The 26,207-nt window shown below is 44.3% G+C and overlaps 1 protein-coding gene across 6 annotated transcripts in view; it reads left to right on the plus strand.

Annotated features, from left to right (window-relative positions):
- PDE3A (phosphodiesterase 3A) overlaps positions 1 to 26,207 on the plus strand; it is a 454,279-nt gene that overhangs the window by 27,884 nt on the left and 400,188 nt on the right. The window contains exon 1 of one of the 6 annotated variants that reach the window (XM_068278001.1): positions 2,283 to 2,720. The exons of 1 other annotated variant lie outside the window; for it this stretch is intronic. In XM_068278001.1, coding sequence (XP_068134102.1) covers positions 2,652 to 2,720 — 69 coding nt within the window. In that variant the 5' untranslated portion in view covers positions 2,283 to 2,651. Of the gene's footprint in view, positions 1 to 2,282; positions 2,721 to 26,207 lie in introns of those variants that run through there. 4 more of the 6 variants (XM_068278002.1, XM_068278003.1, XM_068278005.1 and 1 more) reach the window with 4 other exon arrangements.

A 26,207-nucleotide genomic window follows, 5' to 3' on the forward strand; every position in this document is an offset into this window, starting at 1 on the left:
GCAGTGGGATTGCAGTGTGTATAGTGGAGTGTAGGAGGCTGTGCAGTTGGATTGCAGTGTGTACAGTGTAGTGGGGAGTGTAGGAGTATGTGCAGTGGGATTGCAGTGTGTATAGTGGAGTGTATGAAGCTGTTCAGTGGGATTGCAGTGTGTATAGTGGAGTGGGGAGTGTAGGAAGCTGTGCAGTGGGATGGCAGTGCATAGGGGAGTGTAGGAGTATGTGCAATGGGATTGGAGTGTGTACAGTGGAGTGGGGAGTGTAGGAAGCTGTGCGGTGGGATTGCAGTGTTTATAGGGGAGTGTAGGAGGCTGTGCAGTGGGATAGCAGTGCGTATAGGGGAGTGTAGGAGGCTGTGCAGTGGGATTGCAGTGTGTACAGTGGAGTGGGGAGTGTAGGGAGCTGTGCAGTGGGATTGCAGTGTGTACAGTGGAGTGTAGGAAGCTGTGCAGTGGGATTGCAGTGTGTACAGTGGAGTGGGGAGTGTAGGAAGCTGTGCAGTGGGATTGCAGTGTGTATAGTGGAGTGTAGGAAGCTGTGCAGTGGGATTGCAGTGTGTAAAGGGGAGTGTAGGAGGCTGTGCAGTGGGATTGCAGTGTGCATAGTGGAGTGGGGAGTGTAGGAAGCTGTGCAGTGGGATTGCAGTGTGTACAGTACAGTGGAGTGGGGAGTGTAGGAAGCTGTGCAGTGGGATTGCAGTGTGTATAGTGGAGTGTAGGAAGCTGTGCAGTGGGATTACAGTGTGTACAGTGGAGTGGGGAGTGTAGGAAGCTGTGCAGTGGGATTGCAGTGTGTACAGTGGAGTGTAGGAAGCTGTGCAGTGGGATTACAGTGTGTACAGTGGAGTGGGGAGTGTAGGGAGCTGTGCAGTGGGATTGCAGTGTGTACAGTGGAGTGTAGGAAGCTGTGCAGTGGGATTGCAGTGTGTACAGTGGAGTGGGGAGTGTAGGAAGCTGTGCAGTGGGATTGCAGTGTGTATAGTGGAGTGTAGGAAGCTGTGCAGTGGGATTGCAGTGTGTAAAGGGGAGTGTAGGAGGCTGTGCAGTGGGATTGCAGTGTGCATAGTGGAGTGGGGAGTGTAGGAAGCTGTGCAGTGGGATTGCAGTGTGTACAGTACAGTGGAGTGGGGAGTGTAGGAAGCTGTGCAGTGGGATTGCAGTGTGTATAGTGGAGTGTAGGAAGCTGTGCAGTGGGATTACAGTGTGTACAGTGGAGTGGGGAGTGTAGGAAGCTGTGCAGTGGGATTGCAGTGTGTATAGTGGAGTGTAGGAGGCTGTGCAGTTGGATTGCAGTGTGTACAGTGTAGTGGGGAGTGTAGGAGTATGTGCAGTGGGATTGCAGTGTGTATAGTGGAGTGTATGAAGCTGTTCAGTGGGATTGCAGTGTGTATAGTGGAGTGGGGAGTGTAGGAAGCTGTGCAGTGGGATTGCAGTGTGTATAGTGGAGTGGGGAGTGTAGGAAGCTGTGCAGTGGGATTGCAGTGTGCACAGTGGAGTGGGGAGTGTAGGAAGCTGTGCAGTGGGATTGTAGTGTGTATAGTGGAGTGTAGGAGGCTGTGCAGTGGGATTGCAGTGTGTACAGTGTAGTGGGGAGTGTAGGAGTATGTGCAGTGGGATTGCAGTGTGTATAGTGGAGTGGGGAGCATAGGAAGCTGTGCAGTGGGATTGCAGTGTGTACAGTGGAGTGGGGAGTGTAGGAAGCTGTGCAGTTGGATTGCAGTGTGTATAGTGGAGTGGGGAGTGTAGGAAGCTGTGCAGTGGGATTGCAGTGCATAGGGGAGTGTATGAGTATGTGCAGTGGGATTGCAGTGTGTACAGTGGAGTGGGGAGTGTAGGAAGCTGTGCAGTGGGATGGCAGTGCATAGGGGAGTGTAGGAGTATGTGCAATGGGATTGGAGTGTGTACAGTGGAGTGGGGAGTGTAGGAAGCTGTGCGGTGGGATTGCAGTGTTTATAGGGGAGTGTAGGAGGCTGTGCAGTGGGATAGCAGTGCGTATAGGGGAGTGTAGGAGGCTGTGCAGTGGGATTGCAGTGTGTACAGTGGAGTGGGGAGTGTAGGGAGCTGTGCAGTGGGATTGCAGTGTGTACAGTGGAGTGTAGGAAGCTGTGCAGTGGGATTGCAGTGTGTACAGTGGAGTGGGGAGTGTAGGAAGCTGTGCAGTGGGATTGCAGTGTGTATAGTGGAGTGTAGGAAGCTGTGCAGTGGGATTGCAGTGTGTACAGTGGAGTGTATGAGGCTGTGCAGTAGGATTGCAGTGTGTATAGGGGAGTGTAGGAGGTTGTTCAGTGGGATAGCAGTGTGTATGGTGGAGGGGGGAGTGGAGTCTCTCCAGGCAGCACACATTTATACACACACAGATGTGGGAGAGGGCATAGAAGTTTTCAGGCAGCCCAGCGGGAGGAGGCAGGAAAGGCAGCAGCAGCAGCAGTGGAAGGAGAAGCACAGTTCGCACACAGAAGCAGGATCAGCAGCAGCAGGCAGGGCACGCAGGACGGCTGGAGGGGAGGATGGCACAGGGCAGCCTGGTGTTGGGGCAGCTCCGCTATTCTCGGCACAGTCAGAGAGCAGCAGCGGCAGCAGGAAGCCGATAGGAGAAGAAGGAGGAATGCAGCAACTGAAGCCAGCTCAGCCCTCACTCTGTGCTCACTGCTGACATGTCCGGGACCCCAGCCTGCAACAGGGCCCACCGGAGGACCTCCCTGCCATGCATCCCCCGGGAGCAGGTAAGTGTCCCTGAGAGAGAAAGAGGCTGGGGGTTACCTGGTGTCACTCTGCCCAGGCAACTTCTCCTCCAGCACAGAGCGAGGATATGCTGTTATTACACATGCTATATTACATTATGCCTGGCTGCACAGTTACTATTACAGCACTAACTGGTGCTCAGAGATATAATACTGTTATTACAGGTCAGTTAGCAGTACTGTATTACGCTGAAAAGCCTGCCCAGTAATTGGTTTTTAACAGTTCAGACTCACCTCAGACAGAAATATTATATTATACCTCATCTATATTATATTAAACTTCCAGACAGAGACAGCTAATATATGTTATTATAGGACAGGAACAGAACAACCTTTTATTACTGTTTCATTGCTTGTATATCCTATTTTATGATCAGTACTGCTATTATTATATTATGGTATAATTATTAGATTTGGTCAAGCACTGTTACATTATATTGCACTAGACGTTTTTGTTATCTTATATAGCATATTGCACAATATCATTAGGAATCCCCTGCAATATTATTATATTGCACTATATATACTAGAAGCCCCCCACTTTTAGATAATAGTGCACTACAGTACCAAGACTTGATATTGTCTGACACTACATCATGAGAACTATTCTGTTATATTATATAAAACTACTGAGCCATCCCTGTTGTGTTATATTATATTACAGTCTAGCACTCCTCCGCTTTCTGCTGGTACTCAGGCCTGGATGAGAGGAGGGAAATAATAATGTACCCTCTGCACTTATATTTTCTGACTCCATACCCCTGTTATTATTATTACACTGCATAGATATATTTGTTGGATGTTTTTAGTAAATTATAGTTACCCTGAATATACAGGGCCGGCCCGCTCATGAGGCGGGGTGAAACTTTTGCCTCAGGCGGCAAATTTCTAGGGGCGGCATCCGCCCGTCGGAGGGTGCGGGGAGCCGGCCGCCCAGCTGGAGGGGTAGAGGGCAGGACGGGGGTATTGGGCCTAGCGGTGGGGAGGGGGGTTGCCCCCCCCCTCCCTCGCCTGGGTCCCCGTCCTCCGCTCCCCTCCAGCCTTAAATACATCAGAACTAGCGCAAGTCGTAAGAGGCAGTGGGCGGGGAGGACTCACCTCTTCCTCGATCCAGCGTGCGCTCCACTGACGTCACTTCCTGCACGCCGCCCACTGTATTGTAAATGGACGGCGCTGCAGGAAGGGACTTCAGTGGAGCGCACGCTGGATCGAGCGAGGAAGAGGTGAGTCCTCCCCGCCCACTGCCTCTTACGAGTTGCGCTAGTTCTGATGTATGTAAGGCTGGAGGGGAGCGGAGGACGGGGACCCAGGCGAGGGAGGGGGGGGTCCGACCCCCCTCCCCGCCGCTAGGCCCAATACCCCCGTCCTGCCCGCTACCCCTCCAGCTCGGCGGCGGCCCCGTGGGGGGGGGGAGGCGGCGGCGGCAGCAATAATTTTTTATAAAATTTGCCTCAGGCGGCAAAAAGTCTAGGGCCGGCCCTGTGAATATAGTACATGTTGTACAGATCATACTTCACAATGTTTATTTTTTACATCTTGCAACTCTCATACCTTACCGTGGTTGACAACCATAACTTTTTTTTTTTTTTTACTGTACTCAGTTTTATTGCACAGGCTGAACTCTGACTACTACTGGTTCAATATACTATATAACAGTATAGGCTGTGTCCTTATGTGTGCTGCTGCGTTATATACTATATTACAGTGCAGGCTGTGTTCTTACAACTCCTGTTCCATTATACGATATTACAGTACAAACCGTGTCCTTATGTGTGCTGCTTGCATTAAATATGATATACAGTACAGACTCTATTATTTCATACGTCGGTGCATTATATGATATTACAGTACAGGCTCTATTATTTCAAATGTCGGTGCATTATATGATATTACAGTACAGGCTCTATTATTTCAAATGTCAGTGCATTATATGATATTACAGTACTGACTGTGTTCTTCAGCTACCGGTGCATTATATGATATTACAGTACTGGCTGTGTTCTTTCAGCTACCATTGCATTATATGACATTACCGTACTGGCTGTGTTCTTTCAGCTACCATTGCATTATATGATATTATAGTATAGGCTGTGTTCTTTCAGCTACCGGTGCATTATATGGTATTACAGTATAGGCTGTATTCATACAGCTACTTGTGCATTATATAGTATTACAGTGCAGGTTGTGTATTTACAGCTACTTGTGCATTATATGATATGTAATAGTATAGGCTGTTTTCTAACAGGTACCGGTGCATTATATAATATTGCAGTACAGGCTGTGTTCTTACAGCTACTGGTACATTATACGATATAGCAGTACAGACCGTGTTCTTCAGCTACTGGTGTATTATATGACATTACAGTACAGGCTCAGGCTGTGCTATCACTGCTATTGGTGTATTATATTAAATTATCTACAAGTTACCAGTGCATTATATGATATTACAGTACAGGCTGTGTTCTTACAACTACCAGTACATTATATAATATTACAGTACAGGCTGTGTTCTTACAGCTACCAGTGCATTATATGATATTGCACTACAGGCTGTTATCTTACAGCTACCAGTGCATCATATGATATTACTGTACAGGCTGTTATCTTACAGCTACCGGTGCATTATATGATATTACAGTACAGGCTGTTATCTTACAGCTACCAGTGCATCATATGATATTACTGTACAGGCTGTTATCTTACAGTTACCAGTGCATCATATGATATTACTGTACAGGCTGTTATCTTACAGCTACCGATGCATTATATGAAATTACGGTGCAGGCTGTGCTATCACTGATATTGGTGTGTTATATAAAATTATAGTACAAAATACTAGTGCAATATATATTACAGTACAGGCATGGATACTGATGCAGTTTTTTTTTATTTAAATGTGAATTTTATATTATACCAGATTACAAGCTGTGTTCTTGCGGCTACTTGCGGCTTAATATTAAATTACAGTACAGGCTGTAATCTCACTACCACTAATATATTATATTATAGTACAAATTATTGGTGTGTTATATAATATTACAGTACAGGCTGTGCCATTACTGTTATTGATGTATTATATTAAATTATAGTACAAGCTACTGGTGTAGCATATAATGTTACAGTACAGGCTATGCTGTTATGGATACTGATGCAGTTTTTTTTTTTCAAATTTAATTTGTATTTTATATTATATCACATTACAAGCTGTGTTCTCACGGCTAATTTGCTTTATATTATCTTACAGTACAATCTGTACTCTCACTGCCACTAATTTATTATATTATAATACAGGCTACTGGTGCGTTATATCATATTACATTACAGGCTATGTTGTTACACATACTGATGTAGTTTAAAAAAAAATAATTGTATTTTATATTATATTCTATTGCAAGCTGTGTTACTACTTCTACTCATGCTTAATAGTATATTACAGTACAGGCTGTAATTTAATTGACATTATTATATTATAGTATAGTACAAGCTCCTGATGCATTATAGGATATTAAAGTGCATTATTTTTAATTTATTTGGTATTTTATATTATACCACCTTAGCTGTGTTCTCACAGTTACTGGTCATTATATAATATAACAGTACAGGTCTTATTGTTACGGAATGTTACATTACAGTACAGGTTTTGTTTAAATTTTGTCTTTTATAAAATGTCGTTATATTATATATTGCGTTATGTATCTGTTGTGTGATGGTTTTTGTGTTATATTACAGTCTGATCTGTGACAGAGGCGCTGTGTTTGTGCTGTGTTAGAGGACTGTTTTCCGTACTGCGCGGCACAGCTGTGTAGCCCCTCCGGTCCGGTCCAGGCTGGGGGGCGGCCTGCAAGCCCTGCTGCCTAGGCAAATTATATTATGTTTTAGGCTGTGCAATACACAGAGGCTCTGCGACTCCTGTGCTTGTTGTTGCTGGAGTATATTGTGTTGCAATCTGTGATATGTTACTGTCTAATTCCCAGCTGGAATTCGCAGAGTTTCTGCACACTTAGTATCCCGTCACATGTTGGCAACAAGCTTCCTGTATGTGTGTGTGTGATCGCTGCATATATGTGTGCATAACTCCCAACTTTTTGAGGGACAGTCCCTCTTTGGGAACTAAATCCCCCTGTCCCTCTTTCTGCCTCATTTTTTCCCTCTTTCAGGACTCATGTACAGATCTATGTAAATGTATTTTTCTCCTGAAAATGTGTTTAATTGACTGTAAACTTTATTCCCATCCTTAAATTGATACTTTTCTTATTTTCGCTTGTTAATATGATGGAAAATGAACCAGAATAGACAGGACCAGTGTGGTTTGAATTATAAAACAACATATGTTTCTTATGGCATCTTTATGGTATGTGTGGCTAGGGATGTGTTGGAGGTGTGGTTAGGGGTGTGGCAGGGGCGTGGCTTAAGTGCCCTTCTTTCTTATCTAAAAAAGTTGGGAGGTGTGGTGTATGCTTGGATTTACGTGGGCTTGGGGTGATGATCTGGGACATGCGGATGCTCTGCACACCTCTAGGCCACTTTTTTCGTGTTACTGGTTGTTTTATCCACTGTGGAAGATTCATACCTCCCAACTTTTTGAGATGAGAAAGAGGGACACTTAAGGCACGCCCCTGCCACACTCCTGATCACACCCCGCCACACCACCTAGTCACGCACACCATAAAGATTTCATAAGAAAAATATGTTGTTTTATAATTCAAGCCACACTGGTCCTTTCTATACTGATTCATTTTCCTTCATAGTAACATTTTAAAATCAGTAATATATCGATTTAAAGGATGGGAATAAAGTTTAGAGTCAATCAAACACATTTTTTTGTACAAAAATATATATATTTACATAGAAAGAGGGACAAAGTCCTGAAAGGGGGACAAATGAGGGAGAAAGAGGGACAGAGGGGCAGAGCTCCCAAAGAGGGACTGTCCCTCCAAAAGAGGGACAGTTGGGAGCTATGAAGATTTGTGTGAATTCTGAATTCTTTGCTTGTTTTCTGCATGTGAATAAGATGAAACCATCTATGAAGTTTTACGCGTAGGTTTGACCTATCTGTGCGATTTTGTAACCACGTTATAGTCTTTTTGCCGCGTTCCAGTGCCCCTGTCACCCGGCCGGTCTGGGCACACGGCGTAGAATGATTAGGCGAGGTGCTGCTAATTTGTTTTACTTACGAATGTTGCTGCTTACTTTGTGGTATTTGAGAAATTCATTAGCAGTGGCTGTATTGTTTGTTTGACGTCCACTTTCTCCAATTCTGTTTCCAATCATACCACTTCCAGCGGAATCCTGTGTGACATGCTGGGAATGTGGTCGTGTGCGTACAACATTATACAGGATATAGATATATATATATATAGATAGACAGGGGCGTAGCAATAGGGGATGCAAAGGTAGCGACCGCATCGGCCCTCCCTCAACTACAGTATTAGCTCTTTATTGGTCCTGTGCTCATAATCATCACTTCTATAGATACTTTATAGTGGTAATCATTAACAAACGGTTCCCCATCCCTCTGACACTGTAGTTGCCATTGGCAGGTTTTGGTGCGCAGTAGCAATTGTTATGTATAGAGTGCTTGGGGGGCCCCATTGTAAAACTTGCATCGGGGCCCACAGCTCCTTAGCTACACCACTGTATATAGAGGAAGAGTACAAGATGTTTTTAGTTGTGATAAAATTTACCATATTTTTCAAAATATAAGACGCTCCTGACCATAAGACACACCTAAATTTAGAGGACAAAAAATGGGAAAAAATGTATATACCCCTTGTGTCTTCTTATGTCCTCCTGTGTCCCCATGTGTCCTCCTTTATGCCCCTTTTTTCCCCTGTGTCCTCCGTTTGTTCCCCTGTGTCCTCCTCTGCATGGACACAGTACAGGGAGTTCCCGAGATTGCGGCGGGTTGGAGGTTCGTATTAGCAGGCGTTCACAAGTCAGGAACTCCCTGCATTTGTACTATAAGACGCAGTCAGGGGCGTAGCAATAGGGGTCGCATCAGGGCCCTTGGGCCACAGGGGCCCCGAAGGGCCCACCCTCATGTACAGTATTAGCTCTCTATTGGTCCTGTGCTCATAATAATCACTTCTATAGATGCTTTGAATAGTGGTAATCATTAACAAACTGCTCCCCATCCCCTTCTTGCACCTCTGACACTGTAGTTGCCATTGGCAGGTTTTAGTGCACCGTATCAATTGTTATGTATAGAGTTCTTGGGGGGCCCCATTGTAAAACTTGCATCGGGGCCCACAGCTCTTTAGCTACGCCACTGGACGCAGTGACTCCCCCCCCCACTTTTGGGGGAGAAAAAGTGAGTCTTCTATTTACATATTGCTGCCATATTTAGTTCCTGTTAAGCAATACCAGTTGCCTGGCAGCCCTGCTGATCTATTTAATTGCAGTAGTGTCTGAATAACACAAGAAACAAGCATGCAGCTAATTTTCTTAGATCTGACAATAATGTGAGAAACACCTGATCTGCTGCATGCTTGTTCCAGGATGTATGGCTAAAAGTATTATGCTACGTACACACATGCGACAACGATCGTTCGTTGAGAACGTCGAACGAACTTTTAATTGATGAAAGAACGACCTAAGTAAAGATAGTTTAAAAAAGTGTGTAACGATCTGATCGTTAGAACGAACGTTACATCACGTAAAGCAACTATTGCGCCTGCGCATAAAAATGAGAAGTTTCACAGAGAAATAGTGAAATGCGCATGTCAAGCCTAGTACGAACCACCGTTTTCCAACGATGTACTACTTTTGCAAACGATCGTCGTTGGTTAAAATCCGCCGAGACAGAACTTTCTTTTGTAACGATTTGGCTCGTTCGTCGTTTGCCTTAATAGTCGGTGGTTCGTTTTTTTGTAACGATCGTCGTTGGTAAAGATCGGGGAACGATCGTTACAAACGACTATAGTCGCATGTGTGTACGCACCTTTAGAGGCAGAGGATCAGCAGAGCAGCCAGGACTGGTATTGCTTAAAAGGAAATAAATATGGCAACTTCTATATCCTATATATAGGATATATATACTATATCCCACTCGTTACAGTTGTCCTTTAATGTAGATAAATATAAGCAACACATAAGAAACATATCTTACAGCTGAAAACATCAGGCTTGGAAAAGGACTCGAGAATACAGTTTTTTTATATTGAATTGGTAAGTTTCTGCAACTTTTCCTTTATAACTTGAGTTACAGGCCCACTGTATATTTTTGCATGTGTAATTGTTGGAGGTAGATTTGAGTCCCTCTCCCATTTTGTTAAGGGCCATGAAGCCCCCTTTTTGAACACTGGGTGATAACAAGTTAAAGTGGGCCTGAACTCAGACCTCCTCTCTGCTCTAAAAGATACACAGCAGCATAATAACCTTTAACCACTTGAGGACCACAGTGGTAAACCCCCCTAAAGACCAGGCACATTTTTACTAAAATGGCCACTGCAGCTTTAAGGCCAAGCTGCAGGGCTGCACAACACAGCACAGGAGTGATTCCCCTCCCCCCCCCCTTCCCCCCCAACAGACCTCTCTGTTGGTGGGGTCTGATCGCACCCCGGCTGTTTATTTTTTTTTTAGATAAATATTTATGTTTGTTTTTTATTTCTGTTTTTGATTATTTCTTTCAATCCCCTCCCTCCCCCCCAGCCGGCCAATCACGGCGATCGGTTGTCATAGGCTTCTGCCTATGAGAGCCGATCGCTCTCTAGTCCCCCGGGTGGACAGCCGTGTCACACGGCTGACCCCAGTACAACGCTGCTGCTGATCGCAGCGCTGTACTAACAGTAAAGACGGCGGTTTCGCCGTCTAACAGTCTCCCGAGCAGCAATAGCCGCTCAGAGACTGAAGGTGAGGCAGAGCTCCGCCCCCCGAGCAGGAGATGCGCGCGCAGCCTGTGCGCAATCTCCTGCAAAATGCAGCCCCAGGACTTGACGCCAATCAGCGTTAGGCAGTCCTGGGGCTGCCGCCGCGGCCACGCCCATCGGCGTGAGGCGGTCCTGGGGAGATTAAACAAAAAACATATATTTGTTACAGCTGATACAAATCCTAAAATACATTTTCACAGTCACTTCCTGATTCATGGAATTGTTTACAGCCTGTGCTTTCAAACGGGCTTATCTGCTTATCTGCCATAGGCAGTCATGTGACACGGGGGGAGATCAAATTACAACTAGTGATTAGACACAAATGAAGGGGAATTACACAGGATAAACTCTCTACTAATGCATTCAAGGTGCATTTCTCTACATTTTCTTTCTGTCCTGTGCAAGAGTTCAGGTCCATGCATAAAAATCAAGAGATGCTAGTATACTATTCCCTCTGTATAAATCACTTGTAAGGCCACATCTGATGTATGGAATACCGTTTTGGGCACCACACTATAGAAAGTAAATTGATCTTCTAGAACAGGTACAAAAACTGGCAACTAAGTTAATCAGAGGGATGGAAGATCTCACCTACCAGGAAAGTTTGGACAAACTCAGTTTATTTAGCTTGAAAAAAAGAAGTCTAAAGGGTGACCTGATTAACATGTATAAATACATCTGAGGGCAGTAGTCCGTATTTTTTGGAATATAAGACGCTCCAGACTAGGACACTTAGGCTTAGAGGGTAAAAATCAGACTGCCCTCACCAACTGCATTCATTCACCTTTAAACGAGACCACGTGCATGAGCGGTGACATCGGGAGCGCGCACATGCATGTGCACGAGGGCGGGGAGGCTTTTAGTGCAGGACTTGAGTTGCATGAACCCACTTTTGAACCATAAACAGCGGCAGAAGCGCCTGACCTGGGCTACAGAGAAGCAGCACTGGACTGTTGCTCAGTGGTCCAAAGTACTTTTTTTGGATGAAAGCAACTTTTGCATGTCATTCGGAAATCAAGGTGCCAGAGTCTGGAGGAAGACTGGGGAGAGGGAAATGCCAAAATGCCTGAAGTCCAGTGTCAAGTACCCACAGTCAGTGATGGTCTGGGGTGCCATGTCAGCTGCTGGTGTTGGTCCACTGTGTTTCATCAAGGGCAGGGTCAATGCAGCTAGCTATCAGGAGATTTTGGAGCACTTCATGCTTCCATCTGCTGAAAAGCTTTATGGAGATGAAGATTTCATTTTTCAGCACGACCTGGCACCTGCTCACAGTGCCAAAACCACTGGTAAATGGTTTACTGACCATGGTATTACTGTGCTCAATTGGCCTGCCAACTCTCCTGACCTGAACCCCATAGAGAATCTGTGGGATATTGTGAAGAGAAAGTTGAGAGACGCAAGACCCAACACTCTGGATGAGCTTAAGGCCGCTATCGAAGCATCCTGGGCCTCCATAACACCTGATCAGTGCCACAGGCTGATTGCCTCCATGCCACGCCGCATTGAAGCAGTCATTTCTGCAAAAGGATTCCCGACCAAGTATTGAGTGCATAACTGAACATAATTATTTGAAGGTTGACTTTTTTTTGTTTTAAAAACACTTTTCTTTTATTGGTCGGATGAAATATGCTAATTTTTTGAGATAGGAATTTGGGGTTTTCATGAGCTGTATGCCAAAATCATCAATATTAAAACAATAAAAGGCTTGAACTTCTTCAGTTGTGTGTATTTGAATCTAAAATATATGAAAGTCTAATGTTTTTCAGTACATTACAGAAAATAATGAACTTTATCACAATATGCTAATTTTTTTAGAAGGTTCTGTATGTACAGAGCAAAAAAGGCTGTGTTCATTTTTTATTTTGAAAGAGTTAATTTGCAGGCATGCTAGTGACAGCTTCTGTTTTGTCAGTACCTTGTTGGGAATATACCTGTAGTAAACTCACTGATAAAGAGATTAGAGCCGTAAATGTTTTCCTGGCAAAATACAACTTCTGAGGGCAGGGGAACATAGAAAAAGGTCAATAGTTAATATGTTTTAACTCTGAGGCACTTAATAGACTTCCGTTGAGCAAAAACAATAAAACATTCAATCTACTTTGTAAATATACAACCGTGGGACATCATTTTTAGACGTAGGAGAATAAATACAATTGTTTACCTCATCGGTTTATTTTCACCTCGGGTTCACGTTAATGCATTCCTAAACTGACATGATACAAGATGATGTAAACATGGGTACATATAGTAACCATCCTAATGAGAATTTGCCCTTGTTCTTTCTTTATCTGCATTTTTTTTTTCATTACATGTATTAATAAACCAGTGTCTTATCTGTGCAGTCATCGAAGTTGAATTGCAGCAGCAGCAGCTCTTCTGAAGAGTAATGAGGAGCCAAAACACTTGTATTTTTTTAAACTTTGTTTTTAATATTAAGTATACTAACATAAAAAATATTGTACAGACCACAATGAAATGCAGTAGCACAACACTTTAAGATCCTCAGATGTCATCAAAATCCACAGACAATGGTAGAGCATAATTGCTTAACCATTTTCGCCTTTTGGACGGGACTTTCACATCCAAAAGGCTGCTGCTGGGCTGCCGTGCGCGTATGTGTGCTCCCGTGCGCATTCGTGCCAACCCCCGGTAGCCTGGAGATCAATGAATGGGAACATTGGTCCCATTCAGTGATCTAAGTCCCCGGTAGACAAACTGACAGCTTTTTTTAGAGGCCGCAGTCTTTCTGACCCAAAAAAAAAATCACATCCTCCTTGTGCTTCCAGTAAGCGAGCACTCTCGCTTACAAGAAGGAAAGTTAACAAAATCACTGTGGCCATCTTGTTGCCAAATAGTAAAACTACATGCACATACATTTTTTTCACACATAACACAATAAATTACATTTAAAATTAACTGTTTACCTCCCACACCCAAAAAATACCCAAATAACATTTTTAACTAAAAAAAAAAAAAATACAAAAATTACAATTAAAAAAACCCCAAAAATAGTTACCTAAGGTAGTGAACTTTTTAAATATGCATGTCAAGAAGGTACATTACTAATATTTTTTAAATTATAAGCTTGTAAATAGTGATGGATGCAAAACTGAAAAAATGCACCTTTATTTAAAAATAAAATATTGGCACCATACATTGTGATAGGGACATAATTTAAATGGTTTAATAACCGGGACAAATATGCAAATAAAATGTGTGGGTTTTAATTATGGTAGCATGTATTATTTTAAAGCTATAATGAGCAAAATTTGAATTTTTTCCATTTTTTTCCTTAATATTCCTGTTAAAATCATTTAGAAAAAAACAATACTTAGCAAAATGTATCACCCAAAGAAAACCTAATTGGTGGCGGAAAAAACAAGATATGTATCAATTAATTGTGATAAGTAGTGATAAAGTTATTGGCGAATGAATGGGAGGTTAAAATTGCTTGGATGCATAAGGTGAAAAACGACTGAAGGCTGAAGTGGTTAAAGGACAACTGTAGTGAAAAGAATATGGAGACTGCCATATGTATTTCCTTTTAAATAATACCTGTTGCCTAGCAGCCCTGCTGATCTATTTGGATATACTGGTGTCTGAATAACACCAGTAACAAGCATGCAGCTAATTTTGTCAGATCTGACAATAATGCCAGAAACAGCTGATCTGCTGCATGCTTGTTCAGGGTCTATGGCTGAAAGTATTATTGGCAGAGGATCAGCAGGAAAGTTGGGCAACTGGTATTACTTAAAAGAAAATAAATATGGCAGCCTCCATGTCCCTCTTGTTACAGTTGTCCTTTAATAACTGTTACGCTAGACACCTGTATACACAGAAAGGTCAAATCACATGTCTGTATTATAGCATAGCAGCAGAATAATACATACCAATTGACCAGTTGTTTAGAAAACATCTACTAAAACCAATATCCAGTAGTAACCTGTTGATTAAACCGTAGAACAAATTTTAAGCAACAAGATCATTGGCAGGGAGGTACCTACAGCAGGGTACCAACCGCTGCGACCGCTGGGGGGCCCAGAGCAGTAAATGTGGCCCCAACTACTACTGCACTCAGGGCCGGATTTGTACTCTTTATCGCCCTAGGCCATTGTCACCAGCCGCCCCCCTTCAGTATAGGTAGCGAGATGACCCCTCCCCTTCCCTCTAGTATAGGTAGCCAGATGACTCCTCCCCTTCCCTCTAGTATATGTATCCAGATGACTCCTCCCCTTTCGCTTCAGTATAGGTAGACAGCTGACTCTATTAATCCCTCCCCCCCTTTCAGTATAGGTAGCCAGCTCGCCTTCACACCGCAGCAGCCATCAGTGTCACTCATTCCTCCGCTCGTCTCCAGTGCAGAAGCTTCCTCTTCCTTTCCATCTCCAATGCTGCCCAAGTCCATAGCCACCAGCCACATGTGCACAGAGAGCAAGGTGACTGCTGCACAGGCGGCTAGCAGTAGAAAACCGCAGTCAGGCGTTCGCCTGATCTCCCTGCATTGCAGCATTTACAAGCTTGCAAATGCTGCACCAGTTTAGCCTGCTGCTTTGGTGTCCTTCGTCCTGTGGTGCCCTAGGCCATGGCCTAGGTGGCCTTGTCCTAAATCCGGCCCTGACTGCACTCCCTCCAAATAAGGGGTCCATTCTTCAGATCAGTGGCTACACTTCTTATGGGTGTGAAGATGATGATGTCTGCACTTGTTTTATGACCCTTGTAAGATGGGCCCCCAGGGGTTGGCAACGGTATGGGTGTAAGCATTGGGGGGCCCCCTCAAGGCTTTGCTGGGTGCCCAACGATTGACTAGGAATGCGAAAGAGGGGCACTGACAGCCCTACTAGGGCCTTTTCTTTCAGATTGTAGTCTTATGCTAGGTACACACCATACAATTTTGTGTTAGATATATGGTTAGATAGATCATTTCCGACATGTCCGATCTTATTTTCGATCTTTTTCTGATCGATTTCTCATAGAAGTGAATAGAAATACATAAGAAAAGATAACAGAATCGAATCCGAAATCGCTCGGAAAATCGAATCGGAAATCGTTTGGATGGAAAATCGACCGAAAAAACGCGTCGTGTGTACCCAGCATACGGGTCCAACCAGACCAGCCAAACCTTACTAAATTTCACTGGGCACTTATGATGGGAATACGTCGCCTTCTTGAATTGAATAATAATAATAAAAGCAGGGAATTCCAATGTGACACCAGCGGTTGGTCAGAGCAGAACCATTTTACAACAATAGATTTCTTAGGAACAAAGTCTCCCAAAGGGCCTGTTCAGACTATGCGCGTTCCTAGACGTTTTCAGGGAACGTGTCTGGGTACCAAAAACGCATAGAAACGGCTCCTAATGCTTTTGAATGGGCTAGTTCACATGTATGCGTATGAGACGCATACGTTTCTCATCTGCATTGCTGCACGCAGTTCTGTGCGTCACGCATAGAAACGGACACAATTAAAGTCTATGGACGCGTATAAAAAACGCGTACTATTGCGTTTTTAGCGTCCGTTTTCCTCTGCGGTTCCCATAATTCTTTTTTCCCCTGGGTCACGTGTGTGTGCAAAACGCAATAGAGTACGCATTAGAACGCAAGAAAAATGCATGCGTTTTTCAACTTGCGTTTCTTTGATTTTAAACGCATTCTTCATACGCAGATAGTCTGAACAGGCCCTTAGGCCTGGAACCCACTACAAAATGTTATCGCTAATCGCAATCGCTAGCGTTTTGTATGAGCAGTTTGTAAGCGATTTCATGAACGATTTTAGGGAGCGATTTTAAAAAGTGTATTCAATTTGCCAGCGGTTGTGTAGCGATTAGCTATTAGAGTTTTAAAGTCTGATTGGTCCTTTCTATTAATTGTAATTTTGTTACAGTGTACAGTAACTTTAACCTCTTGCCGACCGCGTCACGCCAGTAGGCGTGGCCGCGGCGGCAGCCCCAGGACCGCCTAACGCCAATTGGCGTAAAGTCCTGGGGCTCTGTTTTGCAGGAGATCGCGCGCAGGCTGCGCGCGCATCTCCTGCTTGGGGGGCGGAGCTCCGCCCCGCCTTCAGTCTCCGAGCGGCTATTGCCGCTCGGGAGACTGTTAGACGGCGTGATCGCCGTCTATTTACTCTGTGCAGCGCTGCGATCAGCAGCAGCGCTGCACTGGGGACAGCCGTGTGACACGGCTGTCCCCTTGGGGGACAAGAGAGCGATCGGCTCTCATAGGCAGAAGCCTATGACAGCCGATCGCCGTAATTGGCCGGCTGTGGGGAGGGAGGGAGCGAGGGAGGGAAGGGACTTAAAGGAAGAGGGTTTTTTAAAAAAAATACGGCAACACAAATATTTATTAAACAAAAAATAAACATGGGGGGAGCGATCAGACCCCACCAACAGAGAGCTCTGTTGGTGGGGAGAAAAGGGGGGGGGGGAATCACTCGTGTGCTATGTTGTGCGGCCCTGCAGCTTGGCCTTAAAGCTGCAGTGGCCTTTTAAACTAAAAATTGCCTGGTCACTAGGGGGGTTTAGCCCTGCAGTCCTCAAGAGGTTAAAACGCAAGCAAAATCGCTCCGTGCAGGTTTTGATGAGCGATTATGCCAGCGATTATATACTTTACATTGAAGCACAAACGCGAACAAAATGCTGCATGTCCTGCGTTTGCGATGTTGCTAATCGCAATCGCTTCTGTGGAATTTGCACCATCCGTTTACATTGGCAGAGCATTTAGGGAAATCGCTAGCGATTTATCACGCTCCCTAAACGCTAAAAAAATCACTTTAGTGGGTTCCAGCCCTTAGACATATTGCATGGTGGTGTTGGCCAACAATTTCCTCCATTATTCCGATGACACATAGTTTAGTATCTAAAGCAATAGTTGTGCTAATGAGCTCCAATAGAAACCAAACCACTCGTGTCCAGAAGGCCTCCACAACAGACCACGCCCAGATAAGGTGGATGAAATCTGTGTCCATCCCTCTGCACTTGTCGGAATTACCGCTCAGCTGCTATATATACATAGACTGCGGAGACCAATACACTTGGTGAATAATAGAGAGCTGAATAAGGCAGTTGTGGGCCGGTGTGGAGGATAATCTGACTGACAAGTAGAAATATTCTGTGTCTTTGGGCTCAATAGTTATGCCACTACCCCCTCATTTAGTAATGCCTGTCACTGCCTGGTTCTTCATCTTAGCATTGAATAGATGAGTATATAAATAGGAAATTAGCCCTTGTGCTCCCTAGGCCTTAAAGGATGCATGAAGTACAGGGGCGTAACAATAGACCCTGCAAGGAATGCATCCGCAGGGGGGCCCAGAAGCCTCAGGGGGCCCCGTGGAGGTAGAAGTTTCTTTTCCCTGTCCTGAGAGGACACGGAGAGAAAAAACTTTGCTCTCTGCACAACTGATCAAATGACTGCGTCTGCTCAGCCACTGATAAGGAATCATACAAAGATTTGTAGACAGCCCCTATTCAGTGTGCAGCAGGCTCTTGTGTACAATGCCCAGTCCCCAAACTCTCTACCCCTCCCCAAGTGCTGTTTACTGTATTGATGCTGGAGTCTGCAGCACCAGTTCTGCTCCATCAGAGGAGGACAGAGTGAGTGTAATAAGCTGAGGCTGAGAGCACACTCGTCTGCCAGCTTTCTGTGTTGCATTTTCTGCACACCATGTGTATCTGCATGTGTGAAAACATGCGCGTTTTATCACAGAAGCGAAAGTAATTGATAGAGAAAATGCCCGCAGTGCTGTCTTAAGCCAATTGAATAACATTGTTTCTCAGTTTACCTGTGCAGAGAGGGGGTGGGGTTGAGTGATTTCTAGTTATGCCCTTGATGAGGTAATTAAAAAAAAATCTGATTTACTTACCTGGGGCTTCCTTCAGCCCCTAGAAGTCTCTGTGTCCCTTGTCGCAGCTCCGCTCTCCCGGGGTCCCCTCTGTAGCAGCCGTTGCTGCGTGAGTGCGCGGCCGAGTCGTCCATGGCCTGGGTTCTGCACGTTATGCGCAGGCCCAGTACTTCTGCGCCTGTACATGCGCAGAAACCGCCAGCCGGGCAGAGAGCAGAGCTACGGTGAGGGACACATAGGCTTCTAGGGGCTGGAAGAAGCCCCAGGTAAGTAAATCTGATTTTTTATTAAATTGCTTCATGTATCCTTCAAGGACTCCCATCAGTGGATAGCGAGAAATGGGCAACCTGGAAAGTTGAATTGCCCAGAAAATTGCTGAGTGAGAAATCACCTGCAGTTCCTACAGAAAAAAAGTGCGATCCCTCCCTGATTCTAGTTTATAAATCAACCAAACAGGAGATGTCATCTGGATTATACGGCAATAGCAGTTATGCAACCTTCTCCTTCTCCAGAGCATTCTGGGAGATCAGGTGTTGTTTCTGCTCACTTCGGAACACGCAACAAACAAACATTCCGCAGGGATGCTCCTTTCCAGCAGTAAAGATTTCACCACCTGTTATAAATGTAAGAATGTAAATCTGGAAAGATTTTACTATGGTCGAACACTGATTCAATAATGTGCAAATGAATATTGTTCAAGTATAAGCAGTTTTAATCACGATAATCTTTAAAGCGGACCTGAACTCAGAACGCTGCTCTAAAAGATAAGCAACAGCATAATACCATTGAAAGAAAAAACATTTCTTTGTTACGGCTTTAAGAAATTTTGCAATAAATTTGCAGTGTGTCTACTTCCTGCTGTCATGGAAGCAGAAAGAAAAGGTTAACATCCTGTGTTTACAAAATAGCTGTGTCTGCCAAGGCTGCTGAGATTCCCTGTGCTGACACAGCTGAGAGCTCAAATTACAATTGTGATTACTTGCAGCTAAGGGGGAATTAGACATGCTCTTCTCTCTAAACAATAACAGAGTGGATTAATCTGTGTATAAGCAGTTTTAATCACGATAATCTTTAAAGCGGACCTGAACTCAGAACGCTGCTCTAAAAGATAAGCAACAGCATAATACCATTGAAAGAAAAAACATTTCTTTGTTACGGCTTTAAGAAATTTTGCAATAAATCTGCAGTGTGTCTACTTCCTGCTGTCATGGAAGCAGAAAGAAAAGGTTAACATCCTGTGTTTACAAAATAGCTGTGTCTGCCAAGGCTGCTGAGATTCCCTGTGCTGACACAGCTGAGAGCTCAAATTACAATTGTGATTACTTGCAGCTAAGGGGGAATTAGACATGCTCTTCTCTCTAAACAATAACAGAGTGGATTAATCTGTGTTTTCCCTGTGTCCCCTTTAAGAGTGACGTTTTTCTTACTAACTTCTTTGAACTTTTTACTAGCTGGGTGCGGTAGATAGTGATATGCTTTTGTTTTGTTTTTTTGTAGAAAAGATAGGAGGTTATGCTGTCTGGTGCCATGTTACCTGCACTTGTGAATGGGACAGCATAGAGACACACTTTCCTGTTTTTGAAGGATATAGCTCAGGGGTCAGGTTTTGGCTGAGAGAGCCATGAACGCCACATATTTTAAAATGCAATTCTGTGAGAGCCATACAATATGTTTCAAACTGGGAAAGTAGGGCTCACGTCCCTGTAGCCATGGTGATGTGTATACAGTTGATCCTCCAGGCAGCGGAAGTGTCAGACATGTCTTCAGCTTCTCATGGGTTTCAGCAAAATCATCAATTTCCCTGAGAGCCAGACAGGAGGAATACAGACTAACAGCTTGTACAATTAGCTAGTTGACTTGGGGGTTGATTCACTTTGTAGGATGAGATCCCCGCACTTTGGCTCAATATGCGGCCTGTCAAGTGACAGGCAGCCTATTGGGCCAATCAAAGTGCGGGGATCTCGTTATACAAAGTCACTGGACCTGACAGGGTCCAGAGTGGGAAAATTAGAGCAGCTGTTTGTCTTGGGGGAGCGTGAGTAAGTTAGTAGTGCATGCCACAGCAGTTGCATGCACTACTTTGAAAATGTTACTTGCGCTGCCACACTAAACTGAGCTGCTTGCGCGCTGTAGCTTAGTGAATCAACCCCTACTGATTTGTCTGTGAGTCAGATGCAGCCATCAAAAGAGCCACATCTGGCTCCCGAGCCATAGGTTCCCTTCCCCTGGTATAGCTGATCAATTCAGTTCATTCATTATCTTGTAAGCCAGGACTTTTTCTCCTGACGAAGTGAACAAAATTGATATGATTCACGAAACACATCAAGGTCTCTATCTCAGCTTTTCTCTAAATCATTGTATCTCACTGTTCAAATGCTTTCGTTTTTTCAAAGATATTCCTATGGTGGTACTTGGATTGTTCATGTGATGAGTTGGCCTGTTAGTATAACTTCATTATTAGGGTTTTGATTGTTCTGTTTGTTCTCTTTTTCTTCTTTATTTACCACTGGATATTATGATTTCAGGGTTTATATATCATATGTTCTTGATTGTCTCTTTTATGCCTTATCCTGTATGACGCTTCTGTTATACATTTCAATTCCTGTTTGCTTACACTTATTATGAAAATTTAATAAAAATGATATTTTAAAAAAAATATTCTCTCTCTCTCTCTCTCTCTCTCTCTCTCTCTATATATATACTATGGACTATTTCTCCTAAGTAGCCCTTTACGAGGGGGTGTGACTTCTATATACTCTCCCTCAATAGGAAAGAGAGCCCGGTATAGTTCCCATATATAGAAGGGAATTAAAGTAAACTTAAACTGAAAAATAAAAGTCAAAATAAGCATACATGTCATACTTACCTCCTGCGGTGTCTATTCATTAATCTCTTTCTCCTCTACCGCGTCCTGTTTTTCCACTGGGATCGATCGGATTTGCTGTCCTCCATTGTTAAAATGGTAGTTAACCTGAAATACCACCCACTTTAGGAGCTGGGAAAAAAGGGCGCAGGCAGCTAGTGGACAAAAAGGGCGCCGCCATTCACTCTCATAATAAATAACGTTTAATGGGCGCCGAGCAGGAAAAAAGGGCGCCGGACATAAATAACGTTTACAAACGGCGCCCGGAGATTTTTAATGATTTATAAGTGTGCTTGTGGTGATTTACGTTTATAAAATGCACCCGTGCCGAATAACGTTTATAAAAATACTAAACATATTTATCTTATTTAACTAATTAAAACATTATTTAAAGTTTTATCCCTTACTGTTTGTAAAACATTATTATTCACAAAATAAAGCGATCAGTACGTAACGTAAATTGCAATATATTTTTTGCAGCCACAATTAGTAAAACATTATTATCCACATAATAAAGGGGGGTCTTAGGTTTAGGCACCATCAGGGGGGTCTTAGGTTTAGGCACCACCAGGGGGGTCTTAGGTTTAGGCACCACCAGGGGGGTCTTAGGTTTAGGCACCATCAGGGGGGTCTTAGGGTTAGGCACCACCAGGGGGGTCTTAGGTTTAGGCACCACCAGGGGGGTCTTAGGTTTAGGCACCACCAGGGGGGGTCTTAGGTTTAGGCACCACCAGGGGGGTCTTAGGTTTAGGCACCACCAGGGGGGTCTTAGGTTTAGGCACCATCAGGGGGTCTTAGGTTTAGGCACCATCAGGGGGGGTCTTAGGTTTAGACACCACCAGGGGGGTCTTAGGTTTAGGCACCACCAGGGGGGTCTTAGGTTTAGGCACCACCAGGGGGGTATTAGGTTTAAGCACCATCAGGGGGGTCTTAGGTTTAGGTACCACCAGGGGGGTCTTAGGTATAGGCACCACCAGGGGGGTCTTAGGTTTAGGCACCACCAGGGGGGTCTTAGGTTTAGGCACCACCAGGGGGGTCTTAGGTTTAGGCACAACCAGGGGGGTCTAGGGGTTAGGGATAGGTACAGGGAGGGTTCTGTGTGAGAGTAGGCTTAGGTATAGATTTACTACAATTTTAGTAATACTTACTAATGTTTTACAACACTTATTACAAACGTAGTTATATTTACATCATTGTTATAAAGAATATTTTCAGATTTTATTATAAGAACAAACCATAAATGAAGGTTATTCACAATAATATACAATTATAACAAATTAAACATATATTATTGTTTTTTTAATAAACGTAATTATAAGTTTAACTTTTGAAACAGGGAAGATTAACGTTTTCACAATTGCCAATTTCATAAACATTATTTAATGATTTATAATTTTGTAAAACATTATTTGTAAACGAAATATAGCACACTATTTTTATAAACGCTATTAATGATTAATTATTAATTAGCATTTACACCCCGCGCCCTTTTTATCCGGGCGCCCTTTTTGTACGTACGCCCCACTTTAGCCATAGAAAAAAACATGAATGTTACCTTGCACATCAGTTGTGCTTTCAGCTGTAACTGATAGCAACTGATATAGTGGAAAAGGGCCCTACGGCTTTTAGTTCTGACTAGATCTTGTCAGAACTGGAAGGAATAGTTGTTAGAAGAAAATGGTCAGCTTCTGAGAGGAACTGATGGTGAGGTTAGTATGTAATATTCATTTGCAGGTACATCATGTGTTTATTTTAAATAATGTTACTTGGTCTAGGTTTCCTAAAAAAATGATATGGTTTGCTTAAGAGGAAATAAATATGGCAGCCTTCATATACTTCTCACTTCAATTGTCCGTTAAAGTATTATTGGCAGAGTATCAGCAGGACGGCCAGGCAATGTGCATTATTTAAAAGGAAATAAACATGTCAGCCTCTGTATCCCTCTCCCCTCGGGTTCCCTTTAACCTCACGCTGTGTTCCGATATGACCCATAGGAAATTTTGCCACCAGATTGACAGTTTTGTTTGTTTTATTTTCATCTCTTATGTTCTTTCAGCTCAGGAAAACCTTAGAAAGAAAACCAACCGCGCTCCGTCCGCGGGGCCGGCAGTAGATAACAGCGGCGAGCGATTAGTCGGGTGACTGTTTGTGATATGGGGAGTTGATCTTGTCCTAAGGTGACACGGGCAGATAAAACTTTATGTGGCTGCGATCCGCCCGTCCTCGGGAGCAGTGACGCTTTCATAAAACTCTAGAATACCAAAAAAGGGCATTTATGTGGCACGGAGCAGGAAGTGGCGGTGCGGGTGACATCGAAGGAAATAAAAAGAGGACAAGATGTAAGAAAGGAGCTGCATCTGCTGGCGCTGCAGGACTGTGCGCTGCAGCTGGGAAGCTTTCTGTGACGAGGAGGAGAGGCAGAGATCTTCTCTGAGAATTCGCTCCACAGCCGGCAAATGTCTTTAGCAGAGTCCTGCACACGGCCGAAGCTGTATTTTTAGCCAGAGAATTTTTAGAGAAAAGTTTAGCAAGGACGGAACATTCCCCCCCCCCCCCCCCCATTTGGCTGAGAGAAGAAGTGATCCTGTGTTTTGCAGGAATCTGGGTCCCTGTGGATTTGCAGAGGGCATGGGGAAATGCTGCTCCGAACAGCGCTCCGCATCCCAACATGTGAGCGTCGCGATAGGGACCCATTTTCTATGAAAGTAAATAAAAACCGAGCGGTGCGGCCTGGGCTGACGTGCAGCGCCTGGAACGCGGCTTTAGCTGGGAATGGCGAGCGAATGTTCTCGCTCTGAAGCTCACGGCATCGTCCTGTCATCCTCTGTGGAGTGTCTCTGTAGGACAGGGTCCAGGGATGGTAGATTATTATTATCTAGTATTTATATAGCGCTAACATCTTCTGCAGCGCTTTACAGAGCACATAGTCTCGTCGCTAACTGTCCCTTAGAGGCGTGCATGACATAGGGGCGTGAGGAAAAATTGGTGCCTGTTTTTGTTCATACAATTATCATTATTATCTACCCATATTCTTCGTTTTTAAATTGTAAATAGTGTAAGAATGAATGATCGTAATAAAATTTCTGTATATAGTAACAATATTTTACTAACCCTGCTCTTACACAGAATCCTCCTCTCTCCGATGCCTAACCTTAACCCCCCCCCCCCTTCCTGACACCTAACCCTAAATCCCCTCTTCCTGATGTCTAACCCTAAAACCCCTTCCTGACGCCTAACCCTAACCCCCCCTTCCTCACACCTAACCCTAAATCCCTTCTTCCTGATGTCTAACCCTAAACCCCCCTTCCTGACGCCTAAACCTAAACCCCCTCCTTTCCTGACACCTTACCCTAAACCCCCCTTCCTGACGCCTAACCCTAAACCCCCCTTCCTGATGTCTAACCCTAAAACCCCATCTTCCTGACGTCTAATCCTAACCCCCCTTCCTGACGCCTAAACCTAAACCCCCTCCCTTCCTGACACCTAACCCTAAAATCACTCTTCTTGATGGCTAACCCCCCTTCCTGATGCCTAACCCTAAAACCCCCCAAACCCCCTTCCTGACGCCTAACCCTAAAACCCCCCTTCCTGGTGTCTAACCCTACAACCCTCCTTCCTGACATCTAACCCTAAACCCCCCTTCCTGACACCTAATCCTGATATATAACCCTAAAACCCCTCTTTCAGATGTCTAACCCTAAACCCCCCCTTCCTGACGCCTAACCATAAATCCCCCCCTTCCTGAAGCCTTACCCTAAAACCCCCCTTCCTGACACCTAACCGTAACCCCCCATTCCTGACGCCTAACCCTAAACCCCCTTCCTGACGCCTAACCATAAATCCCCCCCTTCCTGATGCCTTACCCTAACCCCCCTTCCTGATGCCTAACCCTAACCCCCCTTCCTGAAGCCTAACCATAAACCTCCCCTCCTGATGTCTAACGCTAAACCCCCCTTCCTGACACCTAACCCCCCCCCTTCCTGACGCCTAAACGGATTCCCCCCCTTCCTGTTGCCTTACCCTAACCCCCCTTCTTTCCTGACACCTAACCCTAAAACCCCTCTTTCTGTTGTCTAACCCTAACCCCCTCCCTTCCTGACGCTTAACCCTATTCATATACGCCTGCTGCCTAACCCTATTCTGTTCATATGCAAGGCCATTAGTTGCCACGCATGTCAGGGGTCAGATGCTGCCGTAGATAAAGGGCCTCTCTGGCTCCCCAAACACAAACTTGGCACTGAACTTATTTAAAAAAAAAGGCTTTTTGTGCTGCAACAACCCGACATTGTGAAACATTATCTTTGCACAATGGCTGGAGAGGCTCCGACTGCGGAGCGCAGAGAAAAGGAAGAGACGAGAAATATTCTGGAATGGGAAAGCAGAATGAGGGATGTGTAATAATGAAAGAGCTCTGCTGTCCAAGAGACAGATTATAATAGGTATACAGTATATGAAGCATATAATATACAAAGATGCTGCTATGTAGGGGATAGATTATACTGGAAACACGCTATAGAAGGATTCTCATAAAGTTAGTACTGCTGAAGTGCTAAGGAAGGGGTTCAAGTGTACCTGTGGCGACATATGACATGATGAGGTAAACATGTGTATGTACAGTACAAAACATTAATAACCAGGATGTTTGACTTTTTTTCTGCCTGAAAGAGTTAATTTTTAGGCATGGAAGTGACAGCTTCTGTCTTGTCGGGAATATAGTAAACATCATTGATAAGCAGATTACAGCCATAAAAATGTTCCTGGCAGAATACAGCATCTGAGGACAGGGGAGAGGTAGGGCAGGATGAATAGTTAATGTGTTTTTCACTCTGGGACAGTTAATAGACTGCTACGGATTAGAGGCAGTAAGACATTCAACCTACTTTGTAAATGTTTAAATAGAAAAGA

This window comes from Hyperolius riggenbachi, chromosome 3 (assembly GCF_040937935.1).
Source record: "Hyperolius riggenbachi isolate aHypRig1 chromosome 3, aHypRig1.pri, whole genome shotgun sequence".
In the NCBI taxonomy this organism is placed as follows: Eukaryota; Metazoa; Chordata; class Amphibia; order Anura; family Hyperoliidae; genus Hyperolius; species Hyperolius riggenbachi.